General features: G+C 47.3%; 1 protein-coding gene across 1 annotated transcript in view; it reads right to left on the minus strand.

Annotated features, from left to right (window-relative positions):
- Positions 1 to 1,274: 1,274 nt before the first annotated feature.
- LOC147091069 (eukaryotic translation initiation factor 4E type 2-like) overlaps positions 1,275 to 16,973 on the minus strand; it is a 44,617-nt gene continuing 28,918 nt past the window's right edge. The window contains exons 4-7 of the mRNA XM_085977533.1: positions 7,861 to 7,965; positions 7,602 to 7,754; positions 5,168 to 5,304; positions 1,275 to 1,922 (exon numbers count right to left, since the gene is read on the minus strand). Coding sequence (XP_085833659.1) covers positions 1,883 to 1,922; positions 5,168 to 5,304; positions 7,602 to 7,754; positions 7,861 to 7,965 — 435 coding nt within the window. The 3' untranslated portion in view covers positions 1,275 to 1,882. The remainder of the gene's footprint in view (positions 1,923 to 5,167; positions 5,305 to 7,601; positions 7,755 to 7,860; positions 7,966 to 16,973) is intronic.

A 16,973-nucleotide genomic window follows, 5' to 3' on the forward strand; every position in this document is an offset into this window, starting at 1 on the left:
CATTGGTGCACTGTGGCTGCTGTATGTACAATCTACAGGATGCACTGCAGCAACTCACCAAGGTTGCATCGACAGCACCTTCCTCCCCTTCCTATCGCGCAGAAGGATAAGGCTAGCAAGGTTGTGAGAACACCGTCACGGTGGGCAGCACGGTGGCATAGTGGTTAGCACTGTTGCCTCACAGCACCAGGGACCCGGGTTCGAATCCGGCCTCGGGTGACTGTCTGTGTGGAGTTTGCACATTCTCCCCGTGTTTGCGTGGGTTTTCTCCGGGTGCTCCGGTTTCCTCCCACAGTCCAAAGATGTGCGGGTTAGGTTGATTGGCTATGATAAATTGACCCTTAGTGTTAGGGGGATTAAATACATGGGGTTACGGGGATAGGGTGGGATATGTGTTGGTGTAGGGGTTACGGGGATCGGGTGGGATATGTGTCGGTGCAGGCTCGATGGGCCGAAATGGCCTCTATCTGCACTGTGGGGTTTCTGTGATTTCTGTGACCGTCACCTCCAAGTTCTCTTCCAAGTCACAAACCATCTTGACTTGGAGCACCATTAGCACATGGACGACAGCAGTTCAATGAAAAGGTCCTCTGCCACTTTCTCAGGGCCACTATGGATGGGCTATAAATGCCAGCCTTGCCACATCCTCAGAGCAAATAGAAAAATTGCTGCCAAGGAGCAAATAATGAATTGGAGAGGGCCAAGGATGGAGGTGACTGTGTGTCAAATCCAATGGTTTACTCAACCATAAACACTTGGGTACACGGGCATCCTTGATACTGGAGAACATTGGTAGTCACAGTGTGGCCCAGACATCACTTGTGGCCCACATACCTTTCACATGGCTCTCAGCAGGCATGCTGCTCTTGTGCCTTTGGGACTCCATTCACATGTCACCAGGGCCGAGATTCAGCGTTGTTCCTTCTCCCTTTTCTTGCTGGCTCCTGACAACAGTCCTTTGCTTGCCCTCATCTTCTGGCTAAAGATAGCAAGGGGGATGCTATACGGAACTAGCATCCACAGAGTAAATGAAAGGGCCCTATTTAAAAGACCAGGACCTACTGGGGTTCCTTTCTTCCCTTAAGGACCTGCTGTGTCTCTGCTTGACAACTGTACCAAGATGGCAAATTTGAAATCTAGAGCTCAGGCCCGGGTCCCATTGCTCCACGGCATAGGAATGCTCCAGAGAGTGGCCGTGATCAAGACTGGGATTGGGCCTGGGACAAGAGTCACTAAAGAATGGTGCCATCGACAAACACCATCGGAGATAGACAAAAATGTGATTTTCTTTTATTGTGACAATACAATAATTATGTTAATATTTTTGGGGAACACTGGCGTTGTAGAAACAAAGGCTTAACTTGGTAATACTCAACTCCTTTGTGCACTATTTTAAGTGAAGCAGTTTAACTTATTTATTTTAAATGGGTTAGCACCTCTCTAAGACAAAGGAGTTTAATACTAATACGTTAAGCCTTTTCACAATAATATCTACATAGTGCAATTTCAAGCACTTTAGAAAATTTGTTTCTAAAAGACTGTGTGCATTTTAGCCCTCGCTCGATCACGAAAACTGGAAATTCAAGCAGGTAGCACGAAAAATGTTCTGGCCAGCAATTGAATATGGCTCTAATATGGCTGAGAGGAAACCCGCTAAAAGTTCCACGATAAATCGCTGCGTTCAACAAAAGGGGGGGGTAGAAAAACTGCACAGAAATAAAATGGCTTTCATTTGGACATGTAATTGCCCGAGTGGCAATAAATAAAGTCAAGTGACAGGGCGTCTAACACCAATCCGTCGCTTCTCCGCGTTTTGACGCTCCACCAGCTGCGGTTCAGCCATCTTGCCACACTGAGGCGATGCGCTCCGTGGAATTCCGCGTTACACCGCTATCTTTGTGTTCCGGAAGCTTGAATTGTCCCTGAAACGACAGACGGAACCAGTGACTCAAAGCCGGGTTAACAGAGACAATAAAGGATTCGTGCAGTGACTTATCATGCGATCAACTATTTTTGCAGTGCGGTGACTGGAGTGATCGCTCAGGTGGCACCAGGTGAGCTGGAGCGATCGCCCAGAGCCCGGCAACACAGACCGGTAGCGATAGCTCACACAGCATGGGTCGGCAAGAAGCGATTGGCCACAGAGCACGGGAAACAATTACTCACCAAGCACCAGGACAGAACACTCACCGAGCGGCAAGTGAGCTTGGAACACCGATCACACAGCCAGGCGCGGATTAAAGGACAGCTGGGGAACGTTAGTGAATGGCAGATAGCTGAGATGCTGGTGACAAGCAGCAACCTAAATAACACGGGCTCTGAGCCAGGTTAACAATAATTTAAAAATAGACCAGACCTTTAATCCATTTGGTTTCCGCTTTACAAGTGCAAAATAAATTTATTATACCCCCTTGTTAATTAGGTGACAATGTTCAAAAGATTTATATATCAAAAAAGTCGCCTCATGGTAACACTCGGTCCGAGAGATCTCCTGGACTGGTGTCGATCGTCTGAGGGGATTTTTTCCCTTCATCGGCCCTGGGTTTTTTCACTGGTTATTTGCCTCTCCCAGGAGATTACACAGTTGCCGGGGGGGCGGGGGGGGGAAGTGTTTAGTCATGATGGTCTGGCCGTCATGGTGTGGGGCAGGCTTAATGGACCTGCTGTCTTTCCCTGCCTGGCAATTTTGTATGTTCTGTCTCGTACACACTCATCACGCTTCAGACGTCAAATGTCGAGGTGTCAGAAGTATTAAAAAAGGCGGCAAACTAATTTCCTGCTGTGTTTTCTGACACTGATTATCTGGCCTCTCCTAATGTCAGGAACAGGGATTTTACGAGCAGCCGCCAATCTACAGAACCTCTCTCAGTGGCTAACTGACCTCAGAATGAACCTACTTAGACCACTTCCCCCGCCCCCCCCCCCACCCCCCACATTCAAAACCTGAGCTGTGGCTTTAAAGGGATAAGGTAGATTAAGCACAGCTCCATCTCAGCAACTAAACATCAGAGCTGTATTCCAGATCAGCTAGTACTGGAGTGATCACATCGCAGAGCTATCATTAAAGGATTAAACAGACGGTGTTGTTACCACAGTAGCGCACGAAATAGCAGTCTTAAGATGTCTTCCAACATCTTTAAATGTATACTGAACTACGTATTTTTTTTTGCTGAAAGTGGGCATTAATTGGTGCTGGGAGAACGATAGAAGTTTATAGCACAGAAAGAGGCCATTTGGCCCACTGTGTCACGGCTAGCTCTTCTGTGAGAGCAATTCAAAGCGAATCCCACTGCCCGGGCTCTCTCCCCATAGACCTGTAGCATCAAATATTTATCAATTTTCCCTTAAAGGATGAAATGGCTCTGCCTCAACCATTCCATGTGGCAAAGCATTCCATGCTCTAACGCTCTGCATAAAGACATTTCTCCGCACTCTCTCAGTGACAATTTTAAACTGATGACCCCTATTCACTGACTCCACAACTGGAGTTTCCCTATTCATTCAATCAAACCCTTTATAATTTATTTTAAAAAAAACCTCTGAGCTCCAGCATGGATACTGATCCTTGAAGACACATGCACTTCACTTCAAGCCTGAGCTCCAGCATGGATACTGATCCTTGAAGACACGTGCACTTCACTTCAAACCTCTGAGCTCCAGCATAGATACTGATCCTTGAAGACACATGCACTTCACTTCAACCTCTGAGCTCCAGCATGGATACTGATCCTTGAAGACACATGCACTTCACTTCAAGCCTGAGCTCCAGCATGGATACTGATCCTTGAAGACACATGCACTTCACTTCAAGCCTGAGCTCCAGCATGGATACTGATCCTTGAAGACACGTGCACTTCACTTCAAACCTCTGAGCTCCAGCATGGATACTGATCCTTGAAGACACGTGCACTGCACTGCACTGATGGGTGAGACTAGAACTAGGGGGCATAATCTAAGAATAATCTAAGAAAAACTGAGATGAGGAGAAACTTCTTCACTCAGAGGGTAGTAAATCTATGGAATTTGCTACCCCAGAGAGCTGCGGAAGCTGCAACATTAAATAAATTTAAAATGGAGATAGACAGTTTCCTAGCAGATGAGGGAATTAGGGGTTACTGGAGAGGGCAGGGAAGTGGACGTGAGTCTAGATTCGGATCAGCCATGATCCTATTGAATGGCGGAGCAGGCCCGAGGGGCCGTATGGCCTACTCCTGCTCCTACTTCTTATGTTCTAAACCTCTGAGCTCCAGCATGGATACTGATCCTTGAAGACACGTGCACTTCACTTCACTTCAGGAAGGATATAAAATGGCCGTGGAGAGATTGCAGCGCAGTTTGCCAGAACGATACCAAGGCTTAAAGGGTTAAATTATGAGGACAGGTTGCATAACCTTGGTTTTTATTCTTGAGTTTAGAAGGTTGAGGGGTAATTTAATGAGGTTTTTTTTTAATTATAAAGGGATTCAATAGGGTAGAGAGAAACTATTTGCTCTGGTGGGGGGGGGGATCAAGAACAAGGGGACATAATCTTAACATTAGAGCCAGGCCGTTCAAGGGTAATGACAGGGTCGTGGAAATCTGGAACACCCCCCACCAAAAAAAGCTGTTGCGGGGGGTCGACTGAGATTGATATTTTTGTTGGGTAAGGGTATTAAGGGATATGGATCAAAGGTAGGTAAATGGAGTTGAGGTACAGACCAGCTATGATTTGATAGAATGGCAGAACAAGCTTGAGGGGCTGAATGGCCTCCTCCTCTTCCTATGACATTTACCACAAGAGGTCGAATCATTGCACTCATCCAAGTGGCCATTCTTAATGTGACAGCACTGGCAGCTTATTCGACCATGGGGAGATCAGGGCATCCACAGCAAACCTGAAACCTGTCTTCACATACACCTTCTCGGAGTCACTAAATGATGTTTGGGAGCAGGAACCCTGGCCGATTTCCCCCTCTTCACTACCTCAAGAGCACTGAAGCCAAGTTGTAGCACTCTGGACGAGATCAGCTTAACTCGGCACAGACTGGAATGATACCCGGGACCTTCCTAGTCAGCAGGGGCTCAGTGTCCCTTCGGGCAATGACTTTACTCACGGGCTGTGGGGAGCTTTTGATGCGTTTATCGATCATTCAATTCTCAGTAAGAACTCACGGTGAGCCAATCTTACTTGATACTGTCTGTGTGCGTCTTGTACTCCATAATGGTGCTAGGCGGTAGGTTCAACACGCGGCGCAATGTGTCACGTATCCGAGCAGTAGTTGCCTGATCGCTGGCAGTTTTGTTCCACACCGAAATTATATCTTCCTGCAAGTGAGAGTTAAAGAGGAATTTTTCACGCAGCAGCCAATTTTCAACACAGAAGGTCCCGTAAACAACAAAAAGCGCCTTTCACGACCTCAGGACGTCCCAAAGCACTTTACAGCCAATGAAGTACTCTTTGAAGTGTAGTCAGTGTTGTAATGTAGGAAATGCGGCAGACAATTTGCACACAGCAAGCTCTCACAAACAGCAATATGATAATGACCAGTTAATCTGTTTTGATGGTGTTGGTTGGGGGAATAAATGCTGGCCAGGACACTGAGTGAACTCCCCTGCCCTTCTTCGAGTACTGTCATGGGGTCTTTTACATCCACCTGAACAGATAGACAAGGCCATGGTTTGACTTCACATCTGAAAAATGGCACCTCGTACAATGCAGCACTCCCTCTGTCCCGCACTAAAGTGTCAGTCGACATTATGTGTTCAAATCTTGCTGTGGGGCTTGAACTCACTATCTTCTGACTCTTAGACAAGTGCTACCACTGAACCAAGCTGACACGATGCTGTCCCTGCAGGTCTGGTTATTTATACTTTGGAGTAGAACGAGGTTTCTGCTGTTGACTGGATTCTCCCCAGTGTAAAAGCACCCTGCATGAAATGTGAATTTACCCGATCGTTCTGTACGAGGTGCAAACTTAACCTCACATTGCTCCCTTTCTGCTGCGTGAGGCCAGCAATGCTGTTCCATAGCAACTGTTTGTTGTCTCAGCAAGCCAGCTCTCAGCCAAATTAACAGTGCAAGGTTACCAGAAGCCCTGTGTTGCGCTAAGTGCTCTTTGCATTAATATATCCTGACTTGTTAAATCAGTTGAAGCCCCCGCCAAGCAGTTAGGATGGAATTATTTTTCCGTACCACAAGTAGCAGCCTGTCCAGAAACTCTGTTGCCCGTATCCCACTCACCCATCCCTCGCTGATCTACAATGGCTCCCCGTCCCCCAACATATTCCATTCTTATATTCACGTCTTCAAATTTCCGCAGCCTCACCCCTACCCTACCTTTGCAATCTCCTCCAGCTTTATATCTTTGCCCGCCCTCTATGGTGCTTCGGTTGTGGCCATTTGTGCATTCCATCCTCCTCATCCCGCCACTGTCCCTAATGTCTGAAGTTCCCTCTTTTAAACCCTCCACTTCTCTCCCCACCTTCAACATCTTACAGAAAACCTTTCTTTTCTGACCAGCTTTCAGTCACCCCTCCTAATCTCTCCCGCCACGGCCTTGGCATCCGTTCCCTTGCTCTCTCTGAAGCACCTTGGGTTTTTTTTTCTACATGAAAGGTGTTACATGGTACAATGTTAAAGCTGCTGCAGGGACAGAGAGACCTGGGGGTGAACGGTGCACAAGTCTTTGAAGGTGGCAGGACAAGTTGAGAAGGCTGTTAAAAAGGCATTCGGGATCCTCAGCTTTATAAACAGAGGCATAGAGTTGTACAGCGCTTTCAAAGAGCCGGCACGATGGGCCGAATGGCCTCCCGCTGTGCAGTATTATCACCAGCATCGAAGCTTTGAGCACGCTCGATCAGCTCCGATGGACGGGTCACATTGTCTGCATGCCCGATACGAGTCTCCCAAAACAAGCGCTCTACTCGGAGTTCCGACACGGCAAGAGAGTCCCAGGTGGGCAGAAGAAATGCTTCAAGGACACCCTCAAAGCCTCCTTGAAAAAGTGTAACATCCCCCACCGACACCTGGGAATCCCTGGCCCAAGACCGCACAAAGTGGAGGAGAAGCATCCGGGAAGGCGCCGAAAACCTCGAGTCTCTTCGCCGGGAGCAAGCGGAAGCCAAGCGCAAACAGCGCAAGGAGCGCACGTCAACCCAAGCACCCCACCCACCCGCCCCTTCAACCACTGTCTGCCTCACCTGTGACAGAGACTGTAGGTCCCGCATTGGACTCATCAGTCACCTGAGAACTCATTTTTAATGTGGAAGCAAGTCATCCTCGGTTCCGAGGGACCGCCTAAGAGAGAGAGAGAGAGCGATTTTATCCTAGGATATAAAGACAAGTTCTTGTTCCTGTTCCTGTAACTGATTCTTGTCTTTACCTATTTGGTTTTTAAAATAATTTCATGACAAATACGTTTTTGATGGCGGGCAAGCTCCTTCTGCCAAAGTCTCCCCCACACGTGTTGTCGACTGCCTGCGGTGCCACTAAGCCGTTTACAGTTAGCAATTCTGGAGTTCTAGTGCAGGCTGCTGCAAAAAGCTGCCTCTGCCTGCAAATACTCTCCAACGGTGGCACAGCCTCCCGAGCACCTTACTCCTGGTTGCCACCAACGACTTACTTGAAACCGGATCGACACCACAACTCCACAGATCTCCTCTCCGACCATAAACTGCTCCCCCAACATGGCCAGGATGATATTCTCCCAGAACCGGGACGCCAGGCCTTTGCGCAAGCGTATTATCCATTTGCCGCCATTCTTGTTGGCCTCGTCCTGCAGTGAAATAAACCGGATTAGTGCCAGCTGAGCGACTTGAGTCCCGGGTGCTCAGTGAATCAAAGCCAAAGGTTAAAACGAGTACGGCGCCCTCCTCACTCACCTCCCACATAGGCTTGATACCCTCTTTGAAGAGGTGGAAGTCACTATGCCCGGTCAAGTCACCCGGCCGCACCAAGTGGCTGTAGAACCGCCAGAACTGTTCCACCTGGAGGAAGTTGGCAATTAGCAATCAACAGCAACCTGCATTTATACAGTCACGTGAATCACATCACTGCAGTGTTAGCAACATAGTAACAGCTGATCCTGATTGAAAGGGGAAAAGTAAAGTTAGTGTAGGGTAGTGTTGCATGACGGGGGCTTGGTTCTATACAGACAATGGTCAAGGAGAGCAGGTAGCAACATTACCAGACATTATCACGGGACTAACCACAGGCAAACGCTGCAAAAACTAAAAATGTTCTGGTCAACAGACATGGCGAAAGAGCTGATGTTGCAAGATGGCGTATCTGTGCAGACAGGTAACCGCAATAGGAGCCACATGACGTAGGCAGCTGACGATGAGTTGGGCCATGTTGTGTATGTAACCTGTTCCACCTTAAGAGAGCTTAAGCCTGTTCCACCTTAAGAGATGTACTACTTTCTCAGGCTGCTGTAGACGTAATACCGGGGGTGAACACACCGGTATATAAGCACTGTGCAGTAATCTTGTATTCAGTATAGTCCCTACCTCCAACCAGTAAAGACCTGTTTTCTACTCCGGTTCACAAGCTGATGGAGGCTTCAGGGTCCTAATGCCTGTCACTTCCAGTGGGGTGGTGAGGTTTGAAACCTCTCTTCAACCGCCGTGGAATAACTGCCGCAGGGTAAGAACCTGACTCGTCGCCAGTGTTAAGTCTGTGAATTATTTAGTTAATTAAAACAGACTAATGAGTAACAATAAAAACAGGTCTTTACTGGTTGGAGGTAGGGACTATACTGAATACAAGATTACTGCACAGTGCTTATATACCGGTGTGTTCACCCCCGGTATTACGTCTACAGCAGCCTGAGAAAGTAGTACATCTCTTAAGGTGGAACAGGCTTAAGCTCTCTTAAGGTGGAACAGGTTACATACACAACAGGCCACAATAGGCATGGGGGGAGAAATTGGGTGAGTAGCGCCACCTGTTAGCGCCTAAAGAGGCAGTCAGTGGCTGTAGCGCCACTGGCTGCGTCTCCGGCGATATTCAGTAGGGGCGCTAATGGTGGCATTAGGCATTTGCGCTGCGCCGCCACCGATGAAGTCATCGGTGTGCGCAGTGCCCCATTCGCGATATTTGGTAGCGAACGCCGCAGTTGCGCCGCTCGCTACCCGCGCCCGGTTCACGGGGCCTTACTGTGCCGGCAGCGGCGCAAGTTAAGGTGGAGGTGCGGGGTGGCCGCTTTTTCGGCGGCCGCCTGCCAGCACCTCCGTCCCCGGCCTCCTAACCACCCCCCCCGCGGCATTGCCGGCTGTTTCCCGAGAGCCCGGCACTTCTCCTTGGTGCCGGGCTCATTTGCCGGCACTCGCGAGCGGGAATCGCACTGTTGCAGGCACCTCCCCCTTAACAGTGGGAGGAAGGCCTGCAGTACCGCAGCGTGCCGTGCCGCAGTGTGTGGCGCTGCGGCATGTTGTGCTGCGATAATCAGTTTCAGCGCCCTAAGAGGGACGCGGAGCGCCTTGAGCCTCGCCCCGTGTCCCTCGAGGGGCACTGAAACGGAATTTCTGGCGATCGGTATCACTCCGATCGCTGCGCTAAATCCTGCGCTCAGGCGACTTTTGCGCCACTTTGGCGCCCCAACCCAATTTCTAGGCCATGGAGTTAACAATTCTCAAAATTAGGGCAAGGGTGCGCTGACAGCCACCTGGTATTAACAGGAACTGGGACAAACGATATTGTAACATAGAATGTCCTAGGAAAGAGGAGGGAACAATGTATAACGCGCCAATTGGATGTATAAATGTCTGACCACTGCTTTAACAATTTGGAGAAGCTTGGCTTAGACAGAAGCAGGCTGTCTCCCCACGCGGGCGAATGAAGACTGCTTGAACTCTGGATATCAGATTTGTGTTGAGTATTTAAAATTACTCCACAACAATTGGCGTAGTCGGCAGGATCTCAAGCGGACGGCAGACACCAGCAGACAGAAACATGTCAACCGCGTGAGTACGTTTGAAATTACCAGGCATAGTTAGGACAAAGTAGAAGTCTGCTACGTGTCGCCTGCCCGAGAGATCCGAATCTGCAGGTCTGAACGAAACTCCACGCAGTCTACGGATAACAACCCCAGGTGAAACGACTCGACTCTTACTAATACTGTGTTATCTAGATCGAATCGGTAACGTTTCGAAAGTCGGTATAGGTTGCAAGTATCCGTTGCACTCAGAAGGAGTCTGGGAAAAAAGAGATACATCTGACAACAAATTAATGGTAGAGGTTGCAAGTATCCGTCTCACTCAGGAGGAGTCGGGGAAAAGAGAGATACCTCTGACAACAAATTAATGGTATAGGTTGCAAGTATCCGTCTCACTCAGAAGGAGTCGGGGAAAAGAGAGATACCTCTGACAACAAATTCATGGGAAAGGTTGCAAGTATCCGTCTCACTCAGAAGGAGTCTGGGGAAAAGAGAGATACCTCTGACAACAAATTAATGGTAGAGGTTGCAAGTATCCGTCTCACTCAGAAGGAGTCGGGGAAAAGAGAGATACCTCTGACAACAAATTCATGGGAAAGGTTGCAAGTATCCGTCTCACTCAGGAGGAGTCTGGGGAAAAGAGAGACACCTCTGACAACAAATAACCATGGGGGATAGAGAGATGGATTGGGGACCAGAAGGGTCCCTGACTGAATATGTGGCCAAAAGGAATTAAGAAAATGATAACCAACATGCTAGCAGATAAATGGGATCCCAATGCCGTCCCCGTCAAACAAAAAGAATGGTGGGAAAGCGTAAAAGAAAAATAAAGAAGAAAAGGCAGTGATAATAATAACCCGATCATTTTGTGAACTAAGTAGGAGACTTAATAAATCCATAGCAGCCCAGAAAAAGGAAAAATGCGCAAGTGAAGCGACACCGCCAGTAATGGCAACTAATGAGATGACCGATCTATAGACTGGGGTGACCTAGGACGCAGAGCAGCGGAATACGAGAGGGAACAAGAAGGCGGGTGGGATAATCCACCCCCGTACGGGGGGGGGGGGGGGGGGGGAGAGATAACGTAGGGATATCAGGACCCACCCTCCCGAAGGGCCCTAAATCAGTGGCCCCCGTAAAGATAGAATACATACCCGGATTGCCCACGCAACCTAATGCTAATCCACCAGTACTAGCGGTACCAGATAGGGTAAGGACTACGTACGTACCTTTCTCCCCCAAGTGAAAAACTGAAATTATTAGACCGACTCCCCGAATTAAGAGTAAGACAGAGCAATGTTGAATTTTGGCAGAAAACAAGAGAGATGCACATATGCCATCTCTTGCATAATAAGGACGTCGAAGGACTAGTATGAGCAAAAATGGCAGAAGATAAATGGGAACCGTTACCACAGAATTACAAAGATGGCACATGGTGCCTGGACGTGTCACCCACCCCGGCACAGCGAGATGCAGAGTACATAGCCTTTAAAGATGCTGTGTCCCTTGTGTTGGGCGTAGTCCCCATAAATTGGGGAATAATAATGGGGCTAACATGGAACAAAGGAGAATCGGCTAGTGAATATGGGGAAAGGAAATTCCAGAGCTTCCAAGCACATTCGGGAATAGTGGCAGGCCTTACCCGAGACAATATAGCCTTTCTAAAAATGTTTAAGGGTTAAGCCCCGCTCACCAAGCCATTCTGAAAACCGGACAACTGGCTTGATCCCATACGAACTAATGACCGGACACGCCATGCGCCTGCCCGAAGGACTCTCTACAGGAAGCGCAGAGTTAGGGCCAGTCAGGGATCGAATTAAAAACTATGCTAAAATTCTAGACGAACAGCTCAAGGCCTTGCAGAAGGAGGTAAGGGAACAACAAGCCATTAGAGACCAGGAGAACAAATTGGCCGAGCCAACGGAACCTCTACCAAAGGTAGGGGACTCCGTAATGGTCCAGGCACTGCCAGGGCGACCCAGGTTCGCCCCGCGGTGGACCGGACCTTATGAAGTAATAATGACCAGTGATACGTGTGGATATGAATGGTAAAGGGCAGTGGAAAAATTGGTCCTAGCTTAAAAAATATAGTGCATATAAGAAACCACTTTAGTAGATGGCCGCTAACCCTTGGTGATGACCAAGACCATATTATATCCCGGCAGGTAGACCGCCACCATGATGCTGCTATACTGGATCCTCGCAAGACTAGTGCTTGCACAGCAGGTCGGGGTTTACATCAGATAATTTATGGTACCCACCATAACACAACATGCCAGGGCAGCGAGATATCGACAAAAGTGGGAAGGGACGGTGTGCATAGGCTGTACAGAAGGAACCCCTACCCTCACCAGATGGAAATCATGGACTGACGGAATAAGGCTATGCACTACCAACACCAACTCTACAACCGCCAACAACCACCACAACACCGAAACCCTCGGAATGTCCAAAAACATTCCCAGGACCCAAGGGAGGACTTGTATTAGTGGACAATGATAATGTACGCCATGAGCTTGTACCTGTGTTATTGAATTTGTCAACAATATATCTCCCAGCGTGGTGTAGCCCACAAGCCCAGCAGTTGTATAAAAACCCTTGTAATAAAATGTTATAGACCAAGCTACCCAGGCATCGGGAATACGGAGAAGGAGGGTTAGAAGGAAGAGAAGTATGCTAGGAGATGTTGAAACAGTATTTAACACAGGTACGTCACTCGTTAATGCCGTAGACATCAAAGCAGTAGACAGGGAGCTAGGAAACCTGAATGAAAAACTGAAACGGGTATTGAAGCAGACAAACACTGAGGCACAACACGGAATGCTGCTGGGGATACACACGGTGGAAACCCTATTGGGAATTACCCATATCCTAGAAGTACATGCAAAGACAACCAACCGCCTCATAAATGTCACTGAGTATAATGAAGGACAAACTAAGGCGAAAATGTTGTGTCACAAACAGGCCAAGTTCGTGCCAACATGAACCAGTTACATCAGGGGGAGGTTCCCAGTTGGATAAGTAACAAAAAGCTGAAAGACTTGGCCAGTAGCCCAGGCAGCAGGACGGCATGTCAATTATAGGGTTGCGAAGGGGTGGTAAGTTTCTGGTAAATTTCCGGAAATTTTCCACGGGAAGTTTAGCATGGGAATTTTGCCCTAAAAAACACATGCTAGCATAATATTTTTTTTGTATTTCTTTCATTTTTTTCCCCCCACAGGTCCTCTCTTAAAATTACTAACAGAGATGGAATCTTAATTATTAAGGAATTTCTTAATCAATATATGTTTATCTTCTTACTTGGCTTGTTTTAATAATTACAAGTTTTGTGTGTGACTGTGAACAAATGTGTCCTGATTGGTTGGATGAGTGGATGAGCGATTCGCTCCCTCTATTGGTGATGTAGCGTCGTGCGTGCACAGGTCATGCTTCCATCACATGGAGCATCAGGAAAAATGTACTCACCCTGTTGCAATCGTGCTGATCGACCGCAGTTCGACAGAGTCGAATGCCCTTTATTTCTCTGCATAGAACAATGCCACGTTTACCGTCGGATGTGTGGAAGCATTTTACCCCAGGCATTAAAGATGGAAAGACTGTGTACATGTGCAAACACTGTACAAAGCCATATGTAAAGAATGCCACAAAGATGCAGCAGCATTTATCCAAATGCAACAACTTCACTCAAAGCTCACAGCAGTCAGCCCAGAGTTTCTCTGCTTCCATTCAAGAAGATGATGGTTCACATTCAGCATCAGGCTCCTTATCATCAGCAACTCCTGGCCGACTTGGAAGGTTCTTTGATACAATGGATAACCATAGCCAGAAGAATGCATATGAGTGCCTTGCTCGAGCTGTATGTGCGACAGGCTCACCCCTCATGCTCACAGCCAATGTGTACTGGAAGAGATTTTTCAATGTTATTTGCCCTGCATACTGTCTTCCCACCAGACATGCTTTGTTTACTTATTTGCTGGAGGCTGAGTATAACAGAGTCCAAGGAAAGCTCAAAGAAATGATAGAGATGGCAGACTGTGTTGCAGTTATCTCAGATGGGTGGTCAAATGTACGAGGGGAGGGCATCATAAACTACATCGTCTCCACTCCTCTCCCAGTGTTCTTCAAGAGCACAGACACGAAGGACAACAGACACACAGGCACATACATTGCTGATGAGCTGAAAGCGGTCATCAACGATCTTGGATCACAAAAGGTCTTTGCAGTAGTTACTGACAATATGAAGGCTGCTTGGGCTCAAGTGGAGGAGGCCTACCCTCATATTACGTCTATTGGGTGTGCAGCTCATGGGCTCAACCTGCTCCTCAAGGACATCATGGGTTTGAGAACCATGGAAACACTGTACACGAGAGCCAAGCAAGTTGTTAAGTATGTCAGGGGAAAACTGGTAGTTGCAGCAACCTACAACTCCAAGCAAACGACAAAGAACAAGAACACCACACTGAAGCTGCCCAGCAACACTAGATGGGGTGGTGTTGTCATAATGTACAACAGCCTTCTGGAGGGTAAGGAGTCGCTGCAAGAAATGGCAATATCCCAGTCTGGGGATATGGAAACCACCATCAAGAAAATACTGCTGGATGATGTGTTTTGGGAGAGAGTGGTTAGCAGCCTTAAACTACTCTCACCAGTAGCATCTGCAATTGCTCAGATTGAAGGAGATGACGCTGTCTTGTCAGATGTTCTCAGGCTTTTTGCTGATTTAAAAGAACAAATCAGCATTGCCCTACCCACATCCCTGCTGCTCAAAGCAGAGGAGAAGGCAATTGTTCAATTCATACAGACGCGTCAAGAATTTTGTGTCAAGCCGATTCATGCTGCAGCATACATGCTGGACCCAAAGCATGTTGGGAGACCAATACTTTCTGGAGAACAGATCAACAGTGCTTACAGTCTGATTTCTACCCTCTCACGCCACCTCAATCTGGACGTGAGCAAAGTTCTGGGAAGTCTAGCAAAGTTCTCTACCAAGCAAGGTCTTTGGAATGGGGACGGGATATGGGAATCATGCAAGCATATCAGTGCACATACCTGGAAGAGACTTTGTGCATCTGAGGCCCTGTCACCCGTTGCATCGGTGATACTCCAAATCCCACCTTCATCAGCGGCCTCTGAATGAAACTGGTCACTTTTTGGGAATACGCATACAAAGGTGCACAACAGGCTGACTAACAAGAGAGTGGAGAAACTGGTGGTTATACGGGCGGACCTGCAACTTATTGAGCCAGATACAGAAGTGTCCACCACACAGCTAGACACTGACACAGAGGAGGAAATGGACACGTCAGAGCCAGAGTCAGAGAATCAGGAGGAGCAATGATGAGTAGAAGACTCAGAAGACTCATGAGTAGAAGACTCAAAGGGACAAAATAAGGACAAATTACAGGCTAAATAAGCTGACGCTCTTTTTATTTCATTTTAGATGGGTCTTTTTCGTGGGGTTTCAATAAAATTCAAAATTATAACCTAAATAAAGTTTTGAAAGCCTGTTTTTATTTGTATGGAACAGTATGTCTATTTTGATGACAAAGATAATATAAGGGTCAGAGACAAAAATCATCAGTGTGCAAAAAAACTCAAAATTCCCATAAATTCCCGAAAATTCCCATGGAAAGTTTCCTCTATTAAAAATTCCTGAAATTTTGCAACCCTAGTCAATTACGAGGTCTAACCCGAGTATATCCCACAGAAACACACTGTATAACTAACCGGTAATGACCAAAGACCAAGCATCCTATCCCCTGTACCAAGTAGAAAATATAGGGATGAATCTCGCTGACCCTGGCGAGGTTCGGAGCCGTCGGGAAGCCCACACTTCAGGGCTGAAAATAGGGATTCTCAAAAAAACTGCCTGTTAACTACCCATTAACAGGCAGTTAATTGGCACTAATCCCCATCCCGCCTTCAGGAGATGGGACCCGGCGCGGGTTGGGAACCCGCCTCCTGGGAAGATGGTACGGAGGCGGGTTGGGGACCCACCCCCAGATTCTGCCATTTTCCCAGCAGTCCCGACTCCTTACCCGCCTCCCCAGGGCTGGCAAAATCACCCCCCTTATCAAATGCCTTCTGAAAATCCAAAAACACCACATCCACTGGCTCCCCCTTATCTACCCTGCTAGTTACAACCTCAAAAAACTCAACAGATTCGTCAAACACGATTTCCCTTTCATAAAACCGTGTTGACTGCCCAATCCTATTATTATTTTCTAAGTGCCCTGTTACCACCTCCTTAATAATAGATTCTAGCATTTCCCTACTACTGATGCCAGGCTAACTGGTTTATAGTGCCCCATTTTCTCTCTCCCTCCTTTCTTAAATAGTGGGGTTATATTTGTTACCTTCCAATCTGCGGGAACCGTTCTAGAATCTATGGAATTTTGGAAGATGACAACCAATGCATCCACTATCTCTATGGCCACCTCTTTCAAAACCCTAGGATGTGGGCCATCAGGTCCAGGGGATTTATCGGTTTCAGTCCCATTCATTTCTCCAGTACTATTTCCTTACTAATACTAATCTCTTTCAGTTCCTCATTCTCACTAGATCTTGGTTCTCCACTATTTCCGGAATGTTATTTGCGTCTTCTTCCGTCAAGTCAGACACAAAGTATTTGTTTAATTTCTCTGCCATTTCTTTATTCTCCATTATAATTTCTCCTGTCTCAGCCTGTTTACATACCTATAGAAGCTTTTGCAGTCTCTTTTTATGTCTCTTGCTAGTTTACTCATATTCTATTTTCTGTTTCTTTATCAATTTCTTGGTCCTCTTTTGCTGAATTCTAAAATCCTCCCAATCCTCAGGCTTACTACTTTTTTGGCAACATTATAGGCCTCTTCCTTTAATCTAATACTATCTTTAATTTCTCGTTAGCCACGGGTGAACCATTTTCCCCGTGGTGTTTTTAGTCCTTAAGGGAATATATATTCATTGCGAATTATGAATTATTTCTTTCCAAATTTGACACCGAGCCACATAGAGATATTAGGACAGATGACCAAAAGCTTGGTCAGAGGTAGGTTTTAAGGAGTGTCTCAAAGGAGG

This window comes from Somniosus microcephalus, unplaced genomic scaffold (genome assembly GCF_052327205.1).
Source record: "Somniosus microcephalus isolate GS21.2 unplaced genomic scaffold, FLI_Smic_1.0 unresolved_chr4, whole genome shotgun sequence".
NCBI lineage: Eukaryota > Metazoa > Chordata > Chondrichthyes > Squaliformes > Somniosidae > Somniosus > Somniosus microcephalus.